This window comes from Dermacentor andersoni, chromosome 2 (assembly GCF_023375885.2).
Source record: "Dermacentor andersoni chromosome 2, qqDerAnde1_hic_scaffold, whole genome shotgun sequence".
Classification (NCBI taxonomy): domain Eukaryota; kingdom Metazoa; phylum Arthropoda; class Arachnida; order Ixodida; family Ixodidae; genus Dermacentor; species Dermacentor andersoni.
This window is the reverse complement of record NC_092815.1, coordinates 77,622,458-77,648,515: the sequence shown is the minus strand read 5'-3', so window position 1 is coordinate 77,648,515 and position 26,058 is coordinate 77,622,458. Positions and strand designations below refer to the sequence as shown.

At 48.1% G+C, this 26,058-nt stretch overlaps 1 protein-coding gene across 3 annotated transcripts in view; it reads left to right on the top strand.

Moving 5' to 3' along the window:
- The window catches only part of Shc (SHC-adaptor protein), a 150,266-nt gene extending 124,955 nt beyond the window's left edge, over positions 1 to 25,311 (top strand). For 2 of the 3 annotated variants that reach the window (XM_055076943.2, XM_050189059.3), the window contains exons 2-12: positions 8,307 to 8,787; positions 9,769 to 10,183; positions 12,522 to 12,592; positions 12,726 to 12,786; positions 14,504 to 14,677; positions 15,764 to 15,945; positions 16,759 to 16,888; positions 17,108 to 17,255; positions 19,620 to 19,685; positions 22,103 to 22,338; positions 23,864 to 25,311. In XM_055076943.2, coding sequence (XP_054932918.1) covers positions 10,028 to 10,183; positions 12,522 to 12,592; positions 12,726 to 12,786; positions 14,504 to 14,677; positions 15,764 to 15,945; positions 16,759 to 16,888; positions 17,108 to 17,255; positions 19,620 to 19,685; positions 22,103 to 22,338; positions 23,864 to 23,992 — 1,353 coding nt within the window. In that variant the 5' untranslated portion in view covers positions 8,307 to 8,787; positions 9,769 to 10,027 and the 3' untranslated portion in view covers positions 23,993 to 25,311. Of the gene's footprint in view, positions 1 to 1,506; positions 1,659 to 8,306; positions 8,788 to 9,768; positions 10,184 to 12,521; positions 12,593 to 12,725; positions 12,787 to 14,503; positions 14,678 to 15,763; positions 15,946 to 16,758; positions 16,889 to 17,107; positions 17,256 to 19,619; positions 19,686 to 22,102; positions 22,339 to 23,863 lie in introns of those variants that run through there. The other variant, XM_055076942.2, reaches the window with a different exon arrangement.
- Positions 25,312 to 26,058: the final 747 nt, after the last annotated feature.

The window sequence follows — 26,058 nt, the reverse complement described above, 5'->3', positions numbered from 1 at the left end:
AGAGTTCACTTAGGTGGCTTCAAACTTGCGCCCCGGCCCGCTTGGCCGATGCACTTGGCCGGTACCAACGACTCGCGAGCGGTCAGGGAGCTTGAAGGGGAAGGTTTTTACTCAGCTTCTGGCAGGCTCACACAGGCGTCTTGGCGAAGATGGCATTGGAGAAACCGCTGGTGTCGCGGGCTGGGTTGGACTCCTGTCATCGTTGTACAAACTAGAATGCGAATTGTCTAGGACACGAGCGTAAAGGCGAGAACGACAACACGAAGCGGTTGTTTTGTTGCTCTCGCCTTTGCGATCGTGACTGGCAGTTCGCGCTCTTGTTATTATGATGACACCATACCGGAGGTCTATAATTTCGCGTCCATGTCACCGACTCTTGGAAAACTGCTGGCCGAGGTTTGATTCTAACAGAAAATTGGAGAGGTTGGCGTCACGTGAAAGGGGGCGCTGCATATAACGCGTACATCGCACAGAGAGCTGGTTGATAACATAACGCAACACGAACAAGTGCCGCACGTTCACGATTTCAAACTACATGGATATGTACGCAGCATCTAATGCATATAAGTCATTTAAGACATGCGTATTAAGCACATACGGTGTCCTCCTAAGACGAACGCTGAAAAAATTGGGTACATTCATTCACGCGGCTCGCTGACTTGTCCTGTAGATCCCCGTAATTGTCGGGTTACCTTCGATAGGTGATGAACAAGGCGGGCCCCTCAGACTGAAGGCGTGTTGGCGACGAATACGCGTCTTTCCTAAGATCCAGAATATTGCTCGCTGAAGAGAGCAGCAGGATTCAGTAGGTGCGGAACCGGTTAGATTAAGAAGCTGTCGGCTCCGTGTGAATAATTAAAAACGACTTTCTGCCCATATACGCCAGAAGTTACTGTATGGCACATCCAAGTGTGGGTCCTAATGATAACCCTCCTTTATGTTACAAAATCTCGTTTTCACTACTTGCGATTATTATCCTTGCATACTTCATGTAGCCACGCTTAAAATATGACGTAATCGAAAGACCCGCTTAATGACTGAGCAGAGGACAGAAACATGAGAGGGGTGTCACGGCGTGCTGACGTCACCTCCTCGGGTCGGCGCTCTCCGCAACGATGCGCGCGCACGTGGCGTCAGATGACACACTTCATTCAGCATGCGCGATTACTTAAGGCTCTCCAGGCGAATTAAGGGCGGAATGTGCGTGCCTGCCGTTCGCAAGGCGCAGCTGAAGAACGTGCGCTTGCTTAAAGCACGCAGTTTTTCTTTCTCTCTGTTTTTTCTTTTCTTTCCTCGATTAACTTAAGAAGGCTAGAAAATCCCTTTCGCTATGCCCACTGGTATCGTCACATTGTGAAAGGTTTCGAGGAAAAAACACGCCCGCCCGCGTCCACTGACGTAATACGGACAGCATCACGACGTCGTCGGGTCAGCTGCTGCTTGCGTCACACTGTCGCATATTTTTTTGCCTTCCTCCTTCGTTTGATGACAGTCGCGGCTCGAAACTGTTCCTTCGTTTCTTTTTCTTTTTTTTTTCCCAACGCACGATGCGTGCGCGCGGTGGCTACGGGCCAGCAAACCACATCGTCGTCAACGGGCCCCGTCCTGCGAGCGTGTCGAATTGCGCAAGAGTTCGGTCTTCCCCCCCTTCGACAGAAGTGAGTGCAGAAAGTGCATCGTTGAGTCGCTCTCGCTGTCGGGTTTTTTTTTTTTTTTTTCATCCGCTCATTATCATTGTCGGGGGAGTATGTAGTAGATATGCGCCGTTGTACAGGCGGCCGACGTGTCCTCTCTGCGTCTGGTTCACTCTTCGTGTAACCGCGAGATAATTTCGCAACGCGGTGTTGCACCGTTGCCAAAAGAACAGCGGCACGTGTTAGGTTAGTTGACCCGTTGTATGCCTGTTCGGCTATCTTGTGTGAGTCGTGTAAGGAGCACCCCCGCCGAACACCCGCGCTGCTCGGAGAAAGTGAAGCCGTGGGGGGATATAGTAGAATGACTCCCGAGAAGTAACATCGTCACTGGTGTTCTGAAGGCTGGGAGGTGTGCCGGAGATATATGTCTCACTTTTTAGAGACATGTGCACACTTTGACATTCTTGCGTAACGCGTTATTCGGCATGATGCGCATTGTTTGTGCGACGGCTTTCCTGCCTGCCGATTTAGTCGGATGTCCAGTGAAAAATGATCGAACCAAAACACTTTTAGACGCGTGTTGATGCCTCTAATGTTGAGGCGTCACAAACCTACGGTCGTCACGGCGATGAGCAGGGTTTGTTTGTTTCGTCGCGCCAGAACAACATACTGTCCCGAGTCTCGTCTGCCACACCGTAGTGACCTGCACATCCCCCACCACCGTATTCAGCAGAAAGTGCCATTTCATGGAAGTACACGAAAAAATCGTCCACGTTTAACGGATCTCACATCTGGTCATCGAAGAGATATATTTAATGGTTTCGCACAGTTTTTGTTTTCTTGCATGCTGTTTATTTGCCTATAGTGCGTTCAATTATTTTTGCTCGATGTGGAGAGGCATCTCACATAGAAGGTTCGCGGATCCGACCAGCAGGCTTGGAGACAAACCAAATCATAAATAAAGAAAATCGTTTTTAGAGAGTGATTGAGTCAATTGTCAAGAATGTCACTATGTATGGTTTAGTTAAGATTTGTTGTCACATAAACTTCATTGGACTCTAATGTCATGATGTAGGAAACCGTAAAAGTGCTTCGCACACTCGTTAATCATCAGAGGGCGGCCCTGTTGCTACACCCATGCCGCCACCAATTAAACATGACGTTTTACGACTCGCGTATGTAAGGTTCAACTGTCACTGTCCTGTTGTGGTGCTGCATTTTCTTATTTCATATCTTTTTTCGTTGCCAACCGCTTTTCCACTGCGGAGACCGCATGTTGATTCCGCTATAATTCACCTCACGGTTTTGAATTTAAACTCATTTTGTGCTTTACATGCGGAGCGAGAGTATAATATGCCACCTGAACTCGCACGTGAATCGAACGTTTTGCTATACTGTAACTTAAACAATATACTATATGCGATACTTCTAATTATTTTTCATCGTTGGTAGATTCGCGCCTTCTCTGTGAGCTTGCGAGTACTGTGTCCGCTACGCAGTAAAAGGCTGCACAAGAAAAGTCTGTGGCCTGAAGTGTCACACGACAACTTTCGAGCTGCAGTCTTTCAACCACAGCTGGGATAACGGGTGATGTCACAAGGAAAATCCTTGTGCACGATGTGTACGACTACGTTGACAATGCGTGCTTATGGCTTAAACTCAGATGTCCTTGAGGTTCAGTTTTTCCGTACGCATGCAAACTAGCTTTACAGTGGCGAAGCAGTTTGCAACTAATTCGTTTCATCGGACGTGTTTTCATATTTTCGCCGGGTGTATAATTGACAGTAGCTTGGAGCAGAGTCATGGAACACGCAAGGTGCACGTAGCCTGTATTGTCCTCCCGAGTACTGAGTGCTTCTGTTACGAGTCGCCTGTAAGCACTAACGAACTCTTTATTGGTTTCGAATACGCCACATTGCGGCCCTAGGTCACGTGTGTCGCACGTGTGCTACCCCATGGGTTACGCGAGCTCGATACCCTTGACTTAACCTCTAGTTAATTGCTATTTGGACAGTAACCCTCACCATGGCCTATAAAGTGTTGTATTTTATAGTGTCAAAGTTGTTCTGTACCATGCCCTGTAAAGTGGCTTTCTTGATAGCGCCCGGAGGCAAAATTTAACTATGCCGTCAAACGATTCCGCATTGTCAAATACGCGTGTTGCTTGGAAAGTTCCAAATCTCATTGAACCAACTTGAATCTCATAACCGGTCAAGGTAAATCGAACCGGCAACCTCAGCAAACGCTATGGCTGTGGCACATGTGGCGGTTAAGAACTGCGCCTTTTCTCTATCCCCTCCCTCGCGCTCTCTGGGAGCTGTATATATCGCATACAGGGCACACTCGTGGACTACGTTGATTTGATTTGCGCGGCGTTATCCTGTGCGTTGTGTCGGCGTGCCCAGCTTTGTGCCGCTCGCAGCGTGTCTCCACGTCGCGCCAGGCCCTTAGCGTCAGACGATGGGCGAGGTGCTTACTGGGCTGGCGCGAGTAACAAGCAGCGGCGCTGTGTTGCCCGCTGTGCGGTTCGCCTCCCCGTGTCGAGGCGTGTGTGCGCAGGTGTGTGTTAACCCTCGTTAGTTGCGAGAGTAACACGCCGTCACGCCACACCCTCGCTCCCTCTCCTCCTGGATCACGGCGCTTAGGTCGCGCAGCGTGATTGCGCGTGGGCGAAGGCTTCGCAGTGCCTGTTGTAGCAATCCATGAATGAGTCGTTCAAAAGAGGGCACGAGCAGGCCGCCGCTCTTTTCTTTCTTTCTCGCGCTGGCACTGTTCTTCGTACCCACGTGCCGTTGGGGGAATGCGTGCGCGAGACGTGGAAGACGCCCAAAGGAGATGCTTTCGGGATAAAAGTATCCCTCTCCCCCCCTCTCTCGCTTTGCCGTACGCTAACACGAAGTAACCATTGGGCGAGCGAAAGCTTTCCTAACGCGCGTACACCCGTGTCAATCCTTCACGAAGTCGTGCACGTTTGAGGCAGCCCTGCTTGCGGGCGGCCCCGTTTTCGCGCTGGCCCAAAACGTTTTGCGGCCGAGTCTGCGCCCACGGACAGCGTGTTTATATGCCGCAACATAGTATATGGCACGGGTTTCCTTCTGTCTGCTCTAAAACCCTCTGCGCTCGGAGTCGGGAAGTGTGTAGTGCATAGCGATAAGCACAAGAAAGTATGCTAAGTATTGACATGCGCAAGATCGTAACACAGATGATAAAACGTATAGGCACAATGGTTGTGTTAATGTGTTTGTCAGTTGAATGTAACGATCTGCGCATGTCAGTGCACGTAGGTCTGTAGGCCTATGTACCGAATGATGTAGCTGGAAGCTGCCGGCTCTTGTCAGTGTTTGCGTTCCTTGCCTTCGTCTTGTCAGCGGAAAACAGGACCGTTGTGCTTAACGAAGTTTAAAAACTGCCGTTATTCCGAAGGGAAAGAAAATCGCTTAGGTGTGCCACCGTGCAAACCTTGCGCAACCGGGAGGTTCGGGAGCCGTTCTGAGTTATTTTATCGCTGGAATTGTTGTACACTCGTTCTAGAAATCGGGCTAGTTTGGATGATATAGCTGTCGGAGCGTTCGCAAAAGCTTGTAGAATTGTCATTTCGGCTGTGCGATGTATGTATACTGTGTTCACGGAAGTCGACCCATTTCGCTTGGTTCCTAGACTTCGGAACGGGTTGTTTGCAGAAACTCTATTGGCGTAAGCGCCGTGCGATTTCTTTTCTTTTCTTTTTTATACTTGCGCGGCACATGTTCGTATTTTGCGGGCTTTCTTTCAGGCTTGGAAAAAAGAAACTTGGAAAAAGAAAGCAACAGAAAGCTGGAAGGAGAATTTTTAAGGATGGTCTATGAATTTTCTCATTTACAGGTTTGACCTGAATATAATACTTGATCAGTTTATTCATTATAATAAATTGTGTAATTAGGCGAAATACTTAAAATAGAGTGGCTAGCTCCAAGCGACGGCAAACAATATTGCCTTGGCCCCCTCCAGCCACGTGGCACTTGCATATTTTTAAATTTTGGCTCAAGTTGCGCGAGACACCCAGTACAAGCCAAGAGATAGCTAGGTAGATAGATAGGTAGGTAGCCAAGGGAACTATGAGGGAAACGCATTTTTGAAAAATCTTATATTCATAGTTTATTCTTCCGCTGGTGTACAAAATTTTGCGCCTCTGTTAACGTGACCATGAATCTGGAAGAAAAAGAAAAAGCAGATGATGGCCTTGGCCCACGTGCGATACCTTCCGGTACACGCATGCCCTCACGGGGTCCAGAGCACAGGTGCGTCCCCTCAAGACGTCCTATCCTGTACGTCGTGCTGCTCATCGGGCCCCAACTCCTGGCCGCAGAATTGATAACCGTGATCCTTACTACCCATGGTGGTAACGGGGCCGCGCACAAGTAACGACACTTTCGCGTTACCTCACATTTACGACGATGGTGTGAATGTTTCGCCGCCGCTCGCACACTTGAGGACGTTTCAACTCGCCGGCGAAGCTTAGCGTGGCAAGCATAAGGCAGGCGAGGCGCTCGCTTGCTGGCTCTGCTGTGCGCTTTTCTCGCTCTGCTCTCTCTCTCGTTTGGGCGAGGACCGACACGGCCGTTTCCGCTTTCCGGTGTTTTCTCGCGGCGCCGCTCCCTGGCTCCGCTCCCTGACCGGAAGTGGGGTTTTCTGTTTCCGGGAAGCGCTCCTCGCGCCCGTTCTCCTCTACTACTCTACTACAACCCCTCCCCCCCCCCCCTCGCCTCCTGCTCGATCCCTCCCCCCACCCGCCCCCTTCGTCTTCTCGAGCTGGAATCAACCTCCGCCTGCGCCACGGCTATAGATGCCCTCTTGTTGTCAACGTCGCCGTCCCCGAAAAGCAGCGAAGTGGGACCCACTCCGCCGTTCTTCCTTTGTGCGAGCTCCGTTCCCCCAGCCTCCTGGAGAGGCTGGCTGATATGATTGCTCTAATTTGGTACTGCCCCCTCCTCCTCCCCCCCTTTTTTTTCTGTTGTCTCTCTCTCCTTTATTTATTTTTTTCTCGCGTGATGCCAGTCCCATTGTCGCGCCGACGTCATAGCAGTACACACCACTTCATATCTGCAGGTTTGACGAGCGCACACCATAGCGCGCGTGTCTTCTGTCTGCCTTCTTTTGCCCCGCCCAAAGTGAGCGCTTCTCAAGCCTTCAAGTGTGAACCAACATCAATGCGTTTTATTAAACGACCTCACATGCCGCCCGCTCCCGTCACGTGCGGTTATTCTTTGTCATGCTCTCGCCTCATTCTCTCTCTTTTTTTTTTTCTTCTTCTTCATCATGAAATCGACTTGTACAACGCAACTGCATCGCGCTAATATCAGTTGCTTTTGTTCTTCCGGCTACTATACTTGCGCACACGGTGCTTGGCCCCTGGGGAGTGGACTCCGCATTCGGCCGAGCGCGGAAGCACACACGCACGAACTCGGAGTTTATTTTCTCGAACTGAGGCTCAGCTCGCTCTCGGCGGTGCACATGTGTAATACTGTGCATCTCTCTCTCTCTCTCTCTCTCTCTCTCTCTCTCTCTCTCTATCTCTCTCTCCACCGTGTACCCCTCTCGATTCTTCCTTCCGGCGTGGAGAACGACGCATGCTGCTGGGTAGTTTCTGGCTGGCTGCCTTTTTCCTTCGGGGGGCCCCCAGGTGGAAAGCGACTTGGCTAAAAGCGTGGCTGGGAAAAAGGAAGCCGCCTGGCGTAAACGGCTGTTGCCGCCGACGCGCTGAGTCGAGTCGTCCCGGTTTGCGGAGACGCTTAGCGCCGCCGTATACGACTGGGACACAGCTCGGGGGCAGTTATGAGAGGGAAATAAGATGGCGGCGCTTCGTTCTCATGACTTAGCCGGCGGAGAGAGATGATTTTCATCGGAAGAGGCCAATTAGGCCACGGGATGTTACCCAGAAAACCCTTATTAGGTTGTCGCCGGACGAAGTAATTGTCCCGCCTATTAAACGCTGCGTCTCAACCGCGATGTCAGCCAGCAGCGGCTCATGCCTGTACGTTCTGTAGCATCTGTATTTCTGTCTGACCTGTCATTTTTCTCTTTAGAACAAGGTTTTTCACCATGATCCAAAATCAACTAGCCCACCGACAAGTAATTAACAAAGGCCAATATATGCTCGCCGATGTTGCTCTTTCTTTTTCCTCCGTAAATAGGCACGCAGACAGCACCGCATGCCCATGGTTCGACGTGAACCAGCAGATACACGTGACGAAACTACGGCGGTGGCGCTCTGGGAGTCCGCTTTGCGTTCTTGCTTCCGTCGTCGTCTTGTTCATGCGCTGCGGCTCCAGTATATGTCGAATCAACAACGGGCCCTCCACCAACTCACTTTGAGCAGCGGATATACAGCGCTCTCCGCACCACAGCGCCTTCTCGGGCAACCGTATACCGCCTCGTGCTGAATGGCGAGGCACGTTCGTGCCTGCATGCTGCACGAGAGGAGAAAAATGCGCGCTATGTGCGACGACCAAGCTGCGACTCGCAAGTTCCTCTTTTGACATTTTGGGTGATATCCTTGTATTGTTTACTGCCAGTCGTGCGGCCGGGTCTGCGCCGCGACGTCTGCCCGTGTCTCGCGTGGTGCGACGGGAAAAGTAGGCACTGGCGTTTCTTAATTGCGACGCTGACAATGTATGCACCTCTTGTTCCCCGCAGGCCCCGTGCGTGTCGCCGTGGCCGACTGCATCGACCGCTCCAGCGGTGGCCGAACCCTTGGCAAGAAGAGCGCCGCGCTTCAGTCGGCCGGCAGCACAAAATCTCCGAAATCTGGAGGGCCGCTCGGCCGCAGGAGGGGCGACCAGCAGTCCCAGCAGCAGCAGCAGCAATCGCACCAGCAGCAGCAGCATCAGTCCCAGCCTCCTCAGCAGCACCAGCGCTCCTTGCTGAGCGGCGGCGTCGTCTCCGAGGGCGGCGTGGGCGGCGTCCTGCGCAGAGCGAGGACGGGCGCCGGGGCCAGCGGGGCGGCGCAGGGCCCGGGCGCGGGGCCCGCGCCTTCCTTTGTGCGGCACCTTGAGGCCAACCTGCGCCGCAAGGAAGACCCCGCGCTGCTGCACCAGGGATCCTCCGTGCACGCCGCCGGAGACGACGCGGCGCTGCTCGCCGACGGCGCCGAGCGGTACACGCGCCTGCCTCAGGGGTGAGTCGCGAGGGCCGCTCTTCTCCGAGCGCTCCCGCGAAGCTTCGAGAGCTTTGCCGTGACGAAAAGCGTGCTCACCACGTTAACAGAGCCGGGAAAATGCCGCTAAAATTTATTTTCTTTTTCTCTTCATTATAGTACAGCTTCATTGTCGTTTGCGCGACGGTCTGAGCTGGGCTTTGACAGTGCTCTCAAAAGACCAGTAGAACAATCCATTATGATCAAAGGCACGTACAGGGCCCTAACAGCATTCGTACGTATACATGAATATAGCGTCCGCTAATTTCTGGGTGACCGCCCCCTGGAGGCGCTTGCGCCTATAGGGCCCTTGCGAAATGCACCGTTCCACCCTCAGCGTGCTGATCTTCGTCTGGTGGCTGTAGCGCCCGGAGCTTCGTGCGAAGGTACGCATAAATGCTAGGCGCAGGAAAGTGTGGAGGAAAAGTCATGTCGGTCTGAGGGATGTGCTCCGGCGTGCTGTGTTGCATTTGTTGAGCAGTGGTGGCTGGTGCAGTATAGAATTAAGAAGCATAGGTGGTGCCAGTCTTCTAGTTATTTACCTCCATACTCTTTTGGAGCCTTAAGTGTCCTGCCAAACTATGTTAACTCGTCGCAAAGTTGCCGACAAGGACGACCGTTCATGCTTGTCTGTTGCTGTGTGTGTGTGTGTGTGTGTGTGTGTGTGTGTGTGTGTGTGTGTGTGTGTGTGTGTGTGTGTGTGTGTGTGTGTGTGTGTGTGTGTGTGTGTGTGTGTGTGTGTGTGTGTGTGTTTTCATTACTTTTGTCTGTCTGCCACTTTGCGCTAGGTAACCATTAGTCAGAATGCAAGACCAACAACTAGCCCAGCAGTTAGTCCTTTTAAAGTGCTATATGTAAAGTACATGTAAAGCAAGCGAGTCTTGAAAAGTTACGTACGAGCTGGTACTCATTTCTGGCAGTAATAACCCCCTCGCACCGTTCCTGCTTCTTCTTCGGATGCAGGAGCGCATGCGTGTCGTCGTCGCCACCGCAGTGCCAGGCACCTCCGACTCCTGCTAGCCCCGCACCGAGCCCTTCTAGCCGGACGTCGTCGTCCAACGGTCCCTCCGCTGTGATAACCTCGCCCTCGTCTTCTGCCTCGTCGCCGGTGCCCGCGGTATCGCCGGCCGCGCCGTCGAACCTTGCGGCCCCTTCTCCGCCGCCGCCGCAGCAGCAGCCCGAGGCGAGCCGGAGTCCGGCTCCCCGCGGCCGCACAAGCCGGATGGCGACCGGCTTGGCGACCCAGCTGGGAAGCGGTCCCAGCAGGGCGCCCCCGCAGCCCCACCCGGCGCCGTCTGGTTTCGTGAGTCGACCTGCCCGGGGCTGGCTGCACACGGACCAGCAGGTGCTCGGACCGGGGGTCACGTACGCCGTCAGGGTGAGTCGTCGCGTTCGTTCCCGCGGTCCGTTGGGCATAGTCTTGGCGGCAATGCCGGTGGTGCGCCGGGGACAGTCGGCGAGCCGACCGGGCCATGTGCGTATAGTTCTTCGCGGCCATCGCCGATGCGCGCTGTGCGACAGATGCGACGAACGTGTTTCTCTGGCCCAGCGGCGACAAATTGGGCCCGTTCAACGACAGAGTAGTACTACGGTATCCGCCAACTTTACGTGGTGCACTGTGCCTCAGCGATCTGGTATCCATAGAGAGACACTTTAGGGTAAACAAGTAAGGCATTCGAGACTGGGGAAAACAAAATTTCAAAGTTATCCGTGGACATATTCGGCTGGAAAGAATTGCTTATTAGAGGATGAAGTGAGGGCTGAACTGAATCGCGTGCCGCAGCCGCCCATGAAGTCGCGCATTTCACCGCGTTTTTTTTTTTTTTTAATAATAATAATTAACCCGTCGTTCCGAGTGGTCGAACTCATGCGATGGCACAGCGGCATCCGAGCGAATGATGAAGCGCGGATATGAATAAGCGTATGAAGAGAAATGGATGGAAGACTGAATCAATCCTTTCAAAATGCGGACCCGGGGCCGTATTTGCCGACTTTCTAAGATCCGTTTCGTCTTCCATTTTTTTCGCACCTTGTCATTGTCTTCGGTGGTTGACGTCGCAATCTCAGGGTACGGCTAATAAGAATGCAAGATCAAGCGCAACATAACAAAATATAATGGCTGGTTTGCTGTAGCTATCCTTATCACCATGCTCTGTTTCCGTCGTATCATGCACGCAGCTCCGGAGCGCTGTATAACATTCTGACCGAGCACTCTTGCGGCGCGCCCTGAAAGCTTGTCGATCGAGTGAGTGAGCGTTCGCCGTGGAGTTTCGCGTCCTCCGATCGCGTGCGACTCCCGTTCGGTTCGTTTCGCGGGTTCTGTACTTCCTTCCTCCTTGCCGATCGTTGTTCCGGGCTCCTCCTCGCCCCTTCCGTGCCCGCGGAGATCGGAAGCCGTAATGGTGGTGGCTACCAAAGCAAGCCAAGGCGGGAAAAGGGGGAGGGGGAAGCTGAGGTTGGGGGTGAGTTAGTCGGCCTGTGTCGTAGTAACAAGAAGCGTGTTGTAAAACCGGAAGCAGACGACGACCGAGTTCGTGCGTGCGGAGAGCTGTGTTTCTACTTCCGGTTTTTCCAGCCGCGGCAGCGCTTATTTCGACAGCGGGAACGTAAGCGTGGAGCGGAGTGGGGAGGGGTTCCGCCTCCCGCCGGAAGGCCCTTTTCTCTGTGTTTGCCTCGAATCGAAAGAACAGCTGGCATCATGTCCCGCCGGCTTCTATCCCCTCCCTTGGTGGCGCAGTTAGGGTGGGTGCATCTATTGCTGCTGCCGCCTCATGGACGCTCCCTGTATGGCGTCCCGGTCGCCCTTCCTTCCATCCATCCCTTGCGTCTCTGCTAGAGCGAAAAGGAACCCCGCGTGTTCAGGGCTGTAAAGAAGCCACCTGTGAGTTTTTACGGGCAGCCAGACCAGTCGACCGCGCGGGGCGCGGCGGCTCCGAGCTTTTGATGGAAGAGTAGGGGAGAGGGGGAAGGCAGGCTGGCCCGTAGGTAAAAACCGAGCGCTGCCTGAACAGAGGGCCGGTGTTGACTACCTGGAACAGGGGAAGGGCGTTTAACAGTGGCCCAGCATTCAACCCTGCCTTGCCCTCTTCCCCCCACCTTTTCCGTTGGGCAAGCGTTGCTGGGCATTTCGAAATTGGGAGTGGTGTGCTGCTCCTCCTCAAGGTGACTGGGTGAAAAGAAACAAAGTTGAATGGGTCCACTGCAAATGTGTCTCTTCTGTGCAAAAGCCAGGCGGTTGTGTCCATGCACTGCTCTGACAACACTGGTCTGGCAAGGCCCTGCCTCAGCACCATGGAGACCTGTAGAAACTCATTGTTACCTTAGTGGGTCTACTACCTCACTTCTTAGCCTGACCTTGGCTTATCAGGTTTAAAGGTTAACAGATTTGCATTTGTGGGAAATCGCTTAAGACATACTGGTGGGCTAGTTGGTTAATTATGATTGAATCATGATCGTGTTTGTTCACTCTGTGTTACGTCCTTGTTTTGAAGTATGCTGCCATATTCAGTTGTGGGAAATTGTGTGCTTACTAAGCAAAATATAACCTGCAGTTTTGTTTCTTTGTCAGTTACACATCCACATTTCATGAGTTGCAGCCAGAGTTCATTTAGATTTCTTTTGTGAGCTGGTGAAGCTAGTAATTTGTCACTGCAGTAATGTGTCAGGATAACTCATGCTTATTTTTTCCTACCTTCTTTTTTTTTTTTCCCTTGCAGTACATTGGCTGCCTTGATGTGAAAATGTCGATGAAGTCGCTGGATTTTGATACGAGATCCCTGATCGCAAAGTAAGTTACTTTCATACTGGTAGTGCCTGCACAATACTACGTGTGTGAAACATTTCTTGGTGGGCATTGTTTACACTGTGCTACTATGTTGGGGTCATTGTGGAGGAAAACACCTGTGTGTGTCATTTTTCAGAGAATGCATCACGAGGGTCTGTGAAGCAGCAGGACTGAGACCTGTGGACAAAAAGAGAAAGGTGAGGCATCTGTAGAAAATATAAGCATATGCTTTTTTACCAGATAGAGGCAGTAGGCACCCAGATATACTGTACAGCATTTTTTTTTATGGGTTTGACCAGCATTTAAATTGGCGAGGGAGGAAATGAGGATGCCCAAGTTTGCACAAAGATTGCTACTAATTCTGAATATTGTAGTAGTCATATGTATTGCATATGTAGTAGTAATAATTGTAGTCCAAGGACAACAAACAGCCAGTTATTGACTGTGATTGTAATTCAGGTGACTTCTATAATGGTTTGGCAGTAGATATTGAAGGGCCAGAGCTTTTAGTAGGCCTCTTAATTTTATTTTGTGTAGCTCTGATAAGCATTTATTCAACTTCATTTTGTGTAAGACTCTCAATGCTGTTCACAGTGCCTTCACATCTAAACATGCAAAATGTTTAGAAAGATTAGAATGCAATATGGTTGGAGTCAAGTGAGAATGTTGAATTTATGTTGAATGAAATTTTAGAATGCAGAATGTAACAGCACTTGCACAAAGGGAGAGACTAAACAGTTTCGAGCATAGCGTTGCCACATTGCCTGTTGAGTGATGGTCCTGGTCCGTGCCTTGTACTGCAGGCTGCAAGCTACAGCTGTCTGCCTACCTGCCGTGTAGCTCATGTACATGTGTGTCTTCCTTATCTGGCCTGTCTATATTTGTTGTAAAAATACGTTCAGGCATTTCTCAATTATTTATTGCCGCTGAGAGTCCTGCAGCTGGAACAGCATATATCGCATATATATATGTGTGTGTGTGTGTGTGTGTATGTACTCTTTCCCCCCTCCCCACTTCCTGTCCCAGCAACTTGCTGCATGCATGCGTGAGCGTTGAAAAGAGATATGAGTGCTGGTGACTCACAGCTCACATTGAGCAGGCCCGGTAAAAGGGAACAATGCGCAAAGAAGGCTACACCGAGGAATGTGAAAAGCACACTGCTGTTCCGGATGTTTGGACCAGGAAAAGCTATCACTGCATTTTTTTTTCCTTCTCAAATTATGCATATGCAGCCGTGCAGCTGCGTTTCTGACAGGATCCATAAATTACGAACCCCTATAGAATACTGGACAGGCAGGTACATGTAAAAGTTTGAACTGAGCGATCCTTTCTGGTAAGCTCATTCGCAACTTGAACACATTGTTCCTAGGATTCCCCTCTCCAGCATCACTGGATTCAGTGCAATAAAATTTCAGTTAAATTGGATGTCAGCATACAGCTACACTGCTGTTTGACAAATAGCGTGGTTCAGTGCAGGAAAGTTGCAGGCAAATCAAAACATCAAGATACAGTGCATTTATTTGTGTTACTAAACAGCCTGTGTCATTCTTATTGTCTCTTTCTGTCTGCCTTGTAGAAAATGTTGTGCGCACTATTTAGACACGAGTCATAGTGAGGATTTGTTTGGTCAACATGCTGGTATCATTGTTTGAAACAGAAGAAGAATGAGCACGTTCTTGTGACAATTAATGTTTTCAGGTTATTTAACGCTTGAAAACTTGCTTGCTGTTATGTTTAAGATTTGTTTCTTTTTGTCTAGGGTTACACCTTGTTCCATATTGCTTATGTGTGTGTGTGTGTGTCTGCTTCGACGAAGATAGCAGCTTGTGTCTGCTATTCTTGGTTAACCCTTTTACATATTACCCATAATATAAATGTAATGTTCCATTGACATTGATCACCTTTATATTATAGGTGGATCGCCGGCTGCAACGGATGCTGGCTGATCGGCCAAACTTGGACTATGCTGGCTCGAACGTCACACTCTGTGTCACTAGCTCTAATCTGACGCTAGCTGTTGTGGAGAGTGGTCAAGTGATTGCCGACCACAGCATGCCCAACATCTCATTTGCTTCTGCTGGTGACACGGTGAGCACATCTTTTTACTGTTTTACTACAAAATGCAGCTTGAGTAATGCTCGCTTGGATTAGTATCTATCTCTCTTGTGAAAAGTCTGAGGTGCTGTGATGAACTGCTGACCACTTGTGAAAAAGAGAAACAGTTCAGGAAACTGTCTAAGCATTATGTGTCATAGAGGCAAACAGTTTCCGCCAAAGCAGTTGATTATGGCTTTACCCCTTCTTATGTCTGTCGCAAAGTGATAAAAAGTAATACAAAATGAGCATTTTGTTGTCTTTTTACTGTCTTCTTTTTTCCACCCCTGAGGGATGGTGAGGGAATAACTTTTACAAACTCATTGCAGTTATAAGTAACCTGGTATAAAGGTGTGAGCTTCCTGCACTCGCATAGCTAGGAAAGTTGCAGAAATGCCAGGTCTTCTCACCTCCATTTCATGTGCTCTGCTTCTTGCATTTATTAGACTGTCTTCTTTCCTGTAGCACTTAATTCAGCTACCATATAAGCTCTTGATGTGTGTAAGTAGCGCTATCATTTTTCTCGGGCAAAGATATAGCACTAGACCTCGAAACTTATGTTTTGCTTATTCTGTGCATTGGATGGGAGGATGCAGTGGGAATGTCCCAAAGGGAGTGCGGTATGTCTCACGAGTGCATTACTATTTCATCAGCATGGGAAATACCCTTATCGCGGGCTATATTAAGACAAAGAACTGGCATGACACACCCAGTATAAGTATCACACATCATTAAATCTTAAAAGTGGGTGTGGTCGTGAAATGGTTCACGAGCCACAGGAACTTTTCCTAAGTACATCCCGGCACTGATGACCCTATGGCTTACTTAGTGTAGCATCTATCGCTCAATTGAGAGCTTGAGGTGACTAAACCAATGGGGAGAAATTGTCTTCTCTTCGTTTTAATTTCTGATGACTGCTGAAGTGTGGTGTTTGCAAGACTCTTAGACTGTGCACGAGAGCCTGGGTGAAATCTTGTCAATAGCACTTATGTCCATATATGCTCTGAAAAAAAAAAAAAAAGAAAGAGAAGTGAAGAGGGATGATATTGAAACGAAGCACCCCTCTTTGGTGGCATGCAGGAAACCCTGGACTTTGTGGCATACGTGGCCAAGGACGGACAGAACGCACGGGCTTGCTTTGTGCTGGAGTGTTCGGGTGGTGTGTTGGCGCAGGATGTCATCTCAACTATTGGGCATGCCTTCGAACTTCGCTTTAGGGAGTTCATGCGCACTGCACCACCACCAGGGCTGCCACCAAAAAGGTGAGCGTCATTGTATAGGCTGTGCAATTGGAGCTATCGTGCAAGGCAAGAACTGAGGCTGCATTGCCATGTTTTCGAGAGCCTCCTTGATATCGAGATGGTTTACAAGCACCATCGAATGCACAATACACAGGGCACTGTGTGAATAGTCATTAGCCGACATTTTTGGGAACCGCTGTTTACACTTAGCGCAGCGTTAGAGTAGACGGGATGGATGCAAGAAAGAAAAGAGAATTGCACGCTCACTAGAACACATGCGTGAGAGGGATGTGAGATGTCTTAACTTGCCTTTTAAATAGTGAGCAAATTTTCACTCTCACACACAAACTTGTAAAAAGTTAATTGTGTTGTATTGGAGGAAACATAAGGTGCTTTTACAAATTGCCTATTGTTTTTATAATAGGCACACTTGTATTTGCTAGGCTGAACATGGCTAGTGAAGGAAACCACAAAACACGATCAGCATTGTCTTCTTTTTTTTGTTAGTTTTGGATCACTGCAAAGCACCTACAGCTGTCCAATTCCACTGGATTATTCCACAGTTGGTGGAATGCAAGCTTCACTATTTTGATATATCAAAAGGTTGGAGTCAGCTGGAGTTTTTGAAAGATTGTCAAACATAGGTAGGCTTGGACACACAGACATTGCTCAAGAATTGAACAAAACACCATACTAAACAGCGGCAGCCAGCGCTGTGCAGTTGTGACTACATGATCATGATCATGATTATGTCCGTATGACACAAACTATGTCATCAGCTCAACCTGTCCAGGTTCCAGGTGTTTTGATGCAGCAGTCTTTATGTACTTGCAGGCCAGAAACTGTGGCACCGTCAAAAGATGATCCTGATTACTACAATGACCTTCCTGGCAAGATACCACCTGAGGCACCACCACCACCTGTGCCACCTCTGCCCGACTACCGAACAGAGCCTACAACTGATGTAAGCTGACATTTTGACTAAGAGAAGCTGCATATTTGACATCGCTAGGTTAGCTTGTAAGTTAACAGTATGCCTCGCATAGTGTTCAAATTTTCTCTTGTGGCCAAGTGTGTGTTTTAAGAACAGCTTTCCGCTCAGTGAGCCATTTCGCCATAAAAGAATGATGTGAACCGGCTGCTTGGCACTGCTTAAGTTAAGTTTGCTTGGCTCATATTACAGAGCAGCAAGGATCCTTTGAGAGAAGCATTACCAAGTGCACCAGTGAACCTTCCGCCTCAACCGAATGCACGCAAGGTGTCCCGCGACACGAACCTCATTGACTTGAGTGGAGAGGAGCTCCCACCAGTACCAATTGTTCAACGCCATGGTGAGTTGAGTGCAGAGTTAACTTTTTCCCAACAGCCCCTATGTGAAGCATTGCTCACTCATGATCGGTAGGCTTAGAGGTCTCACTAAAAGGTCATACAGAGCTTCCAGGCATCAATACGCTATCCAATACATAATTAGAGTACTAGTTTTAGTTTCTGTGGGGTTCTTTCTCTTTCTGCATGGAAGGAGGAGGCAAAAAGAACACTTTCCTTTTTTTTTTTTTTAGGATAAGGAACGCTAGCTATTTTCTGTCTTCCTGCTTGCACCATGAGGAGGGGTCCTCAGTTCCTGAGGCTCTGACTGCCTGCTAGGCTCGGCACACCAGCTGTCGCTGGTGATGTGGGCCCAAGCTGGAGAGCACGGCCTCCCACTGGTTTGGTGCGGGGTGAAGGAAGGGGTAGGGTCAGCGTGCGGAGTGTGATAGAGGGATGCATAATCTTCACAGTGTGGACATTTATATGAGTACAGTGTTGGGCGTATTACATGGTAAAGGCAAGGCTAGGGTGTGGGAACGTGTTTGTTTGTAGTTGTCACCATGCCGTGGCTTCGTTCCTTGTGAGGGGCATATGGGGGTGTGGAGAGGGGTTAAAGGGGTAGCGTTGCATGATGGCATGGTAGTAAGGCGGTATTGTGGTCGCCATTTTTGTTTATTTACTTCAGTACTGCCAGTCTAGGTCCAGACCTAAGGCAGGAGTGGGTTACAATTGCTTTCATACATACAATCGATATGCAGTAAACACATGTGAAGAGATACAGCAATAAACATTAAGAATTGGAAGATTTTAACAAGAAGCTTAGTTAGTGAGAACACTGTACAGCAAAGTTAAAAAAAAAAACAATATACATGCACAGAGACACACAAAAAATTGTCATCAAGGCTCATGTAGTACATCAGAGTTATGTGTTATGGAATCGAAAGAATGTAAATAAGGTGATACTGTCAGGCATTCGATCGCAGCTGCTTTCCAGAAGTGAATTCCAATTGGTTATAGTTCTTGGGAAAATGGAATGTCAAAACAAGTTGGTGTTACAGGAAAGCTTAGTTACTTTTTTAGTGTGATAGGAGCAAGTGGGCTGTCGGTTTGCACCACTTAAATATGTATCCTTCATAATATCTATTTGTCCGTGGTAAAGGAGATAAAGAAGTTCAATTCTCTCACAGTATCGCCTAATTTCTGGTTTTTCAAATTTAGCATTTTCTAAGAGAGCTGTAGGTGATGCTTGCAAACTATATTTGTTATAAACAAATCTAACTAATTCCCTCTGTATTATTTCCAATATTCAAATGTTTCTTTTTGTGTATGGATCCCGTACAGCTGCGGAGTATTCTAGTAGTGGCCGAATACAGGTCTTGTACGCTAGAAGCTTAATTTCCATGAAGGTAGAGTCGCCTTCTTCTTGACCGTGCTGGATCACAAACTTGGCACCTAGGATGATGTCGGTGCAAGCCATCTATTCATGTGGGAGATGATGATCAGTGCAATAGCCATTTCTTCAGCTTTACATGTGATAGCATAGTTAAGGGAGGCCAATACCACTTACTGCAGGTTGGAATTGACTACACAGTCTGTGTGGGCGTTCCTCTGTGGGTATGCTGCCACGTCAGTATAGTGTGTGGTTGGAAGTGTCCCGTAGCGCTTTTAAAGTGCCTGTGGACATGCCTTATGTCTGGCCTGGTGGTGGTCTGGCTGCATGTTGTGTAGGATAGGGGCCACCTATTCTCCGGATATAGGGTTGTATTTACTTGTACCTATCCAGGGATAGGGTTGTATTCTCTAATTTGGGGGTATAAAGTATAGGTGCTGAAATCTTTTAAACTTAGCATGAAACTATTGACACATTATCACTTTCTGTTTTCATTTACAAGTCTTATCATTCTCTGACCCCTGGTGGTCAAAATTAATCCAGAGTCCCCGCCTCATAATCAAATCGTGGTTTTGGCACGTAAAACCACAGAATTCTTTCATTTCTGTCATTCTCTGATATCTGTTGCATCCCTTGTTGATTATTTGAACTAAGGTTGCTACATTTGGTCTGACAATAAAGCCACACATCCTGTTTATGTTTTCGGAATTTAGTGGCCTTTATGAAGTCACAATATCTAATACAAACTGACCAAAATGCAAAGTACAGTAAGTGAAAGACTGTGGGGATAAGAAAGTTTAACATGAAACTGTTGATCAGTGAAAATTATCTTGCCTTCTTGTGGTCTGCCACATTGAGGAACTGCTATATTTAATGCTAAAACCAGGTCCTTGTCTTGAAATGTCTTTTGTAGAGCAGCACATTGCAAATGTGATATGTAGCCTCACATGAAGCCTTTTTATTTAATTTTTTTTTCTCCTCTTCTCTCATTGAACAGAATATGTCAATATGGGTCAGGACACTGGAATGAGCAAAAACGGCATCTTGGACCCATTTGATATGCGTGAGTATATTTTGCTATAACTTTTTGCAGCGATATCACCGGCTTATCTGTTAGTGCATTTTTGGCGTTTGAATGGGTGCAGAGTTAGGCCTTCTTGTACTGTTAAACCTCGATATAATGAAGTAGGTAAAATTGGCAATTTGCTTCATTTTATTGATATTTCGTTATATTGAAATTTGATCGTTTGTGCAAATAAGTACAGTCACCGATGGACCCTTCTTGTACGGAAGGGTCCGCAAAGTTTTCTGAACTATCAGGCAATCAGAAAAAGCAAATTTGAATGAGAAAGACATTCATTTCGTTGAACTTAAGAGTCAGTGAAAAAAGATACGGTTTCGCGATGTGTCAACGATAACTTCACATCGGCTGCACAAAGCAAACCCAGCCACGCCTTCGCGTCCACTTTGCCCTCGCAGCTGACAGTGCCGCCTGCAGTGGCGTGACGTTATCGTGAAAAGCACCGGCAGCGGGGAGCGAATCTCCAGTACTAAACGTGGGGGGTGACAGCGCACGTGATGCCACGCCAACTCGGCACGGCCACATGAAGCCTTTGCACGTGCAGCAGATTACTTCTGAAACATGGCGCATGGGCTGCGTATGCCTGAGCAACACTGACAGCCGTGCGCAACATGCCCCCCCCCCTCCCCCCCTCCCTCCCTTGTGCGCACTTGATCACATTACTGCGAGCTCTCTCCTCTCAACTCTCCCCCCTTTTCCCTTTGCTTGTGCGGAAAGAGAGCTCATCAAACCACGAACCTTTTAATCTAAATGTCACATGCATTCACTTGCATCCACAGCGCATGGTAGGATCTTGTCGCACTTGGACTTAATACAATACGTGATGCTGATCCGCTTCGGCGGTCGCCGTGGGCGATTTGAGAGGTGCGCTGGCAAGCAGTCTCTTGTAATTCTACCATTTGGCAATTTGTGTCCGCAGAAGTGTTTCTTTACTGTCTCGGTGAAATTTCGATTTATTGTCTCGGTATTCCTTTGCAGCGGCAGTGAAATTTCATTATATTGAAATCGTACCAACACACCTCACTATATTGAGGTACTAAATACATGGTGTTCTGTGGGCAAGAAATTATAAAAAGTGAAATTCTATTGTTATATCGAGAAATTCGTTATATTGAATTTTGTTACGTCGAGGTTTAACTGTAGTGCCTGGAGGAAAATTGGGATATTTTCTTTTCTGTCGAAGTGTTATTTTATCACTAGTAAAATTTTCATGTAGCCGGATGAGCAGCCTTGCAACTGTTTTCTAGTACAGTTAAACCTCGATATAACAAAGTAGGTAAAATCGGCAATTTTCTTCGTTATGTTGAAATTTCGTTGTATTGAAATTCGACCTTTTATGCAATTAAGTACAGCCGCCGATCTATTTTTCTTGCACGGAAAAGGGCCGCAGAAATTTCTGAATTATCGAGCAATCAAAAAAGCAAATTTGAATGATAAAACAGTTGATGAATTTGCGAGTCTGCAACGAATGATACGGTTTCATGCCACGTCGACGCTATCTTCACATAGGCGGTACAAATTAAGCAAAGCCAGCCACCCTTTCGCGTGCACTCCGCCACCGCAGCTGATGGCGTCGCCTGCATTGGGACGACGCTATCATGAAAAGTGCCGGCAGTGTGGAGCGAATGCTTCGTATGGTCTATTGCTGCAACGAGTCTCCGAAACTCGAGATTACGCAACCTCCAATAGTAAACGTGCGGAGAGATAGTTTGCATGATGCCACGTCCTCGGGGCACGCTACTCTTTGCACACACAGCAAATTGCCTCTAAAGCAGGGTGCACGGTTGCGTATGCCCTCAGCCATACAGCCATGCACAGCCACACGATAGCATCTTATCACACTTGGACTTGATGGGTACTTGATGATACGGAACATGATGCGGCTCCTCAGGGGTCGCTGGCTCTTGTCTCACGCTCTTGTCTCGAGTGGCAAGCAATTTGAGGTGCATTTGCAAGCAGCCGCTTGTAATTCAATCATTTGACCATCTGTGTCTGCAGAAGTTTCCATTCTCTCGGCATTCTGGGGTGGCAGTGAAATTCCGTTATATTGAGGTTCTGAATACATAGTGTTCTATGGACAAGAGGTGATGAAAAGTTAAACACTTCATTATATTGAGGTTTAACTGTAACTACAGCACTTGCACACCTACTAGTTTGTTGACCTTTTGGCCATTTCTCAAGCCACCCACCGTGGTAGCTCAGCAGCTACGATGTTCTGTTGGTGACCATGACGTCATGTGAAGAGTGAGTTCCGGCCAACACGGCCGTACTCCAATGTGGGTTTAAAGTGCACATACACTTGTGTACTTTTGTTAACCACAACCCCACAGGACTGATTTGCTCACAGTCATGATGTGCAGTGTTATTCTAAGTGTGTCTGTTGCACGTTGTGCACGCAGCTCCCGTAGCACCGCCGCCAGGTGGCGTGGCCCAAGAGGAGGCGTGGCACCGTGCCACTCTTGAGCGGGAGGTGTGGTTCCATGGTGCCATCAGCCGCAAGGAGGGCGAATCACGTCTCACCCATGACGGCGACTTTCTGGTGCGCGAGTCACACAACTCACCGGGGCAGTTTGTGCTTACGGGCATGCAGAATGGAGCTCGCCGACACTTGCTTCTCGTGGACCCAGCAGGCGTGGTGCGTGACATATTTCCACCTTCACTACTCCAGAAACACCCACATTTGTTTTAGTATGTACGCCTCTGTCGCTCCCGGCAGGTTTGGAGCATTCTAGTAGAAGTTGCGAATTTGTCGGGGTGTGCTAATAAGACTGACTTGTCCAAGCGCGGCTGCTGAAAGGTGGAAGTAGGCAGCACTGCAAAACTCGGGAAAATGTCTCTTCTTTCTTCTTGAGTTTTGTTGAGCTGTCCACTTAAAGGTGCCCCTAACTGATTTTTGTCGAAGTGGAGAAATGCATTGCATGCCGACTCTATCATCATATTGTTACGATATCTCGTAACAATATCTATGATACTACCCCTTCATAAAGAGAACCTCATCACGAGCTCCGCTCACTAGGCCCTTTGGGCTGGCACAGACACCTGGCTGCAGAGCTGAAGCATTGCACAATAGTACAAGCTGGAAAGTCCCTAACAGTTGCATTGATGCCTATTTATCAGTGGCTCTCTGATCCTAAGCTTCACAGCCATTTTCATAGGAAGATGACTCGGAAGGCTGCTGAGAGCCTTCATTCAGTAACATTGTCGATCCTCCCAAAAGAAAAATATACGCCTCTCTAATTGCACTTGCTATCAATGAGGCAGTCTGCAGGTACAACACTGGAACTATATTCATGCCCGCACAGGGGTGTGCACCTCACTTGGTTTGAAATTCGGGCACCATGCTCTTCATTTCTTGGGCTACAGTGAAGGTTGTGACATTTTCGCATTCTTGTTTAACTTTTTATAAATTTATGATGAGGCTATTCATTCACCCCAAACATGTGCTTGATGCGAAGGCAACACGAAAAATGACAATCCAGAAATGTTGTGTTGCAAGAAAAAAAAAAAGCAAGAATGTCATGATCTTAAGAATGCATTTAGCTATGCAATCAATTCTCAACAAGCCTTTCATTGCGTATCTTTAAGCTACCCAGGCCCTCCAGAAAGTCCAAAGGAGAAATATTCTGCTGAATAAAATGTTCTCAGGGTATCACTCTGAAACTTATAGAAACATCAGTGGGGCATTCTAAACATTTTTGCCAATTTTCATCAAAATATATGAAGAATTAAGGAAGTTGATTTTGAAAGCCACATTCCTTAAGGTACAAGTACACTGTGCCTTTAATGTATGTAGTTCCTGGTGACACCATAACACCATTTGTCACTGCCACATGACCATTATGGTAAAGTGTGAGGCAATGTCGAGGTATGCACTGGGAATAGCCATATTGTAATGTCAGTGGGATGCTGCTCTGGCTTGTCTGTTCCTTGCATTTCATCTTCTGTGCATTTTTCTTCTTCTCTGCTTGTTCGTTAGCAAATCTAGAACTACAGTTGAGTTCTGTGAATTGGAACATTGAGAACTGGCTTTGTTTATCGAAAGCAGAAAAGGGAAAATTCGAATTGTCTAAACTTGGCTAATGCCAGCCTGCTGCATCTTCCTGTTGTCCCTATGAATGTGTGTTGCCCATTTAACGAGGCTTTCTTTGTTTTTACTCCAGGTTCGTACAAAGGACCGCACTTTCGACAGCGTTAGCCACCTCGTGAACTTTCATCGGGACAATGCTCTTCCCATCATCTCAGCGGAGAGTGCGCTTGTCCTGAAGACTCCTGTGCCAAGGCCTCGCTGATCGACTCCACTTCGATATCCAAAGAAAAGAAAACGGGACGCAAGGCGAACAAGAAACGCTGCAGAAGCAAATCAACACTCAGTGCCTTTGTGGACTTCTCGGAGGACTTGTGTTGCTGCTTTTCACGGGACGTTTAGTCGTTTTTTTTCCCAGCCACTGGAAGTGCAACTTCCTCAGAGACAAGACTTTGACAGTGCACAACATTCTGACAAGTGCGGCCATCTAGCATTGGTGGATCTGCAACGACCTTTATTTTAACGAGTCATGGGGTAGGAACTGTGGTACAACGCCAGCTGCTGTCACTGGGACTTGTCATGCGACAATCAGTGTAGGAACAGCACTCAAAGAATAGTCTGCTGCAATTAGCAGCACTTTCACACAGTCGCAGCATGAAGCTGGGCACCTTGCTAACCGTTTTAAATGGCAAAGCCAGCCTTTTTTACTGCATTGCCCTTGTTTCAAGTGGGGCAATGCGTTTCCTCAAGAGTGCCTAGGCTGCTACATTTCCTCTCCAGAGAACTGTCAGCCCAGTATTCTGTGTTGGTGGCAACAGCCACCACCATTTGCCACAGTTTCGTGGACAGGAAGAGAAACATAGAGAGGCACGCAAGTGTTCCGTTAGACCTCCAGCGAGACACTGAGGGGCCCAGTACGACAGTGTTTATACAAGTATTGCCCGCGTCGCACTGAGTGAGTACGCTACGCCGGCACAGATGTGGCATTGTTAAAATAGTTATTTTTAGTTATTTCAATTCTTCTACAAAGTATGCCCTGGAGAGTTGAATCGAACAAAGCAGCACTCACAGTGACTGCTCAAGACCCTGAAGATTTTTGGCTGGGCATCGTAGTGCACGCAAGCAGTTTGTTCTGTGTGTATGTGGCGCATGTGCAAGGATGGGATGGAGGGTCCATGCACTTTTTAGGAAAAGACAGCAGCAGTTTTGTGAGTGGTGCATTGTCCAGCTCTAGTCACCCGCGTCTGGCTTAGGACCATCAAAGTGGAACAAAATGTCCATTTTTTTTTAGGATTCTCTAAACGTATTTTTCTTTTTACCTTGCTCCTTTTAGTAAATCCTTGCAGAGCTCCCCACCATCCCTGCACATTTTTCTCGCTTCCCTGCATCTCCCAAGCAAGCTTCTAATTTATATGCGCTAATTTCCCTTGCTTGTCTATGTTGTGAATTTCAGAGTAGTTTATAAGGTGTACATACTTGTAAAGAAAGTAATTTATGGTGTTCTGCAAGCAACCAGCTACGCTGCGCTTTCAAACACGTTTTTTGAATAAACAGTAGAGCCAAAGCTGTCTCTTACACCCCTTATATCTCGTATCTTTATTTTTGTACAAAGTACCTGAATGCCCAAATAAACAATGTCCTTGTCAGCAAAGAACAAGCGAAAATGCTGAGTTCTTGCTCTAGCATCTTTGTGGATGAATGTCTCGAGATGCTTTGTCCAGTCACAATATGCACTAAGTGACATGCAAGTCCTTTGAGGCAGCAGGAAGTGCTGTTCAAAGACATGAAAAGAGCAGTACAACACGCAGGTACAGCGCACCGCATGGTATAGTCAAGTAAATCATGAAAGTTGATGCTTGATGGAGTAGGCAGAAAGATGCAGCCATGAAGCGCTACTCAGAAAGTGGACTTGCTCGCTTGACGTTGCTTTCTTCAAATGTGTGTGAAGATGAGAAGTGTGTGCTGATCACTTCTGTGCTCCCCCAACTGCCGCTGTAAAGAGAAGAAAGGCCCTTTCAATGCATGGCCAAATGGAGCAAAGTCTTGATTATGCTTGCATGAGGCTTTCCAGTCAACTAACTACTGTTCACCTTGTTTAGAGTACAGTTGCTCATTACTTTCAAGTACCTAACAAGCATACAGAATCAAGTTCTTTTTGCAAATAGAGCAAATGTGCTTGTAAACAAGGCAAACTTTAATAGCGCAATCATGCCTACATAAGCAGTAAGCATGAATTGAAAAAATAAATTCAAGGGCTATAAGTTATCGGTACGTGTAATGACGTAGCAAGAGGAGCAGTATACAAATTTAAAGTGCAAAAGGGACTGCAGA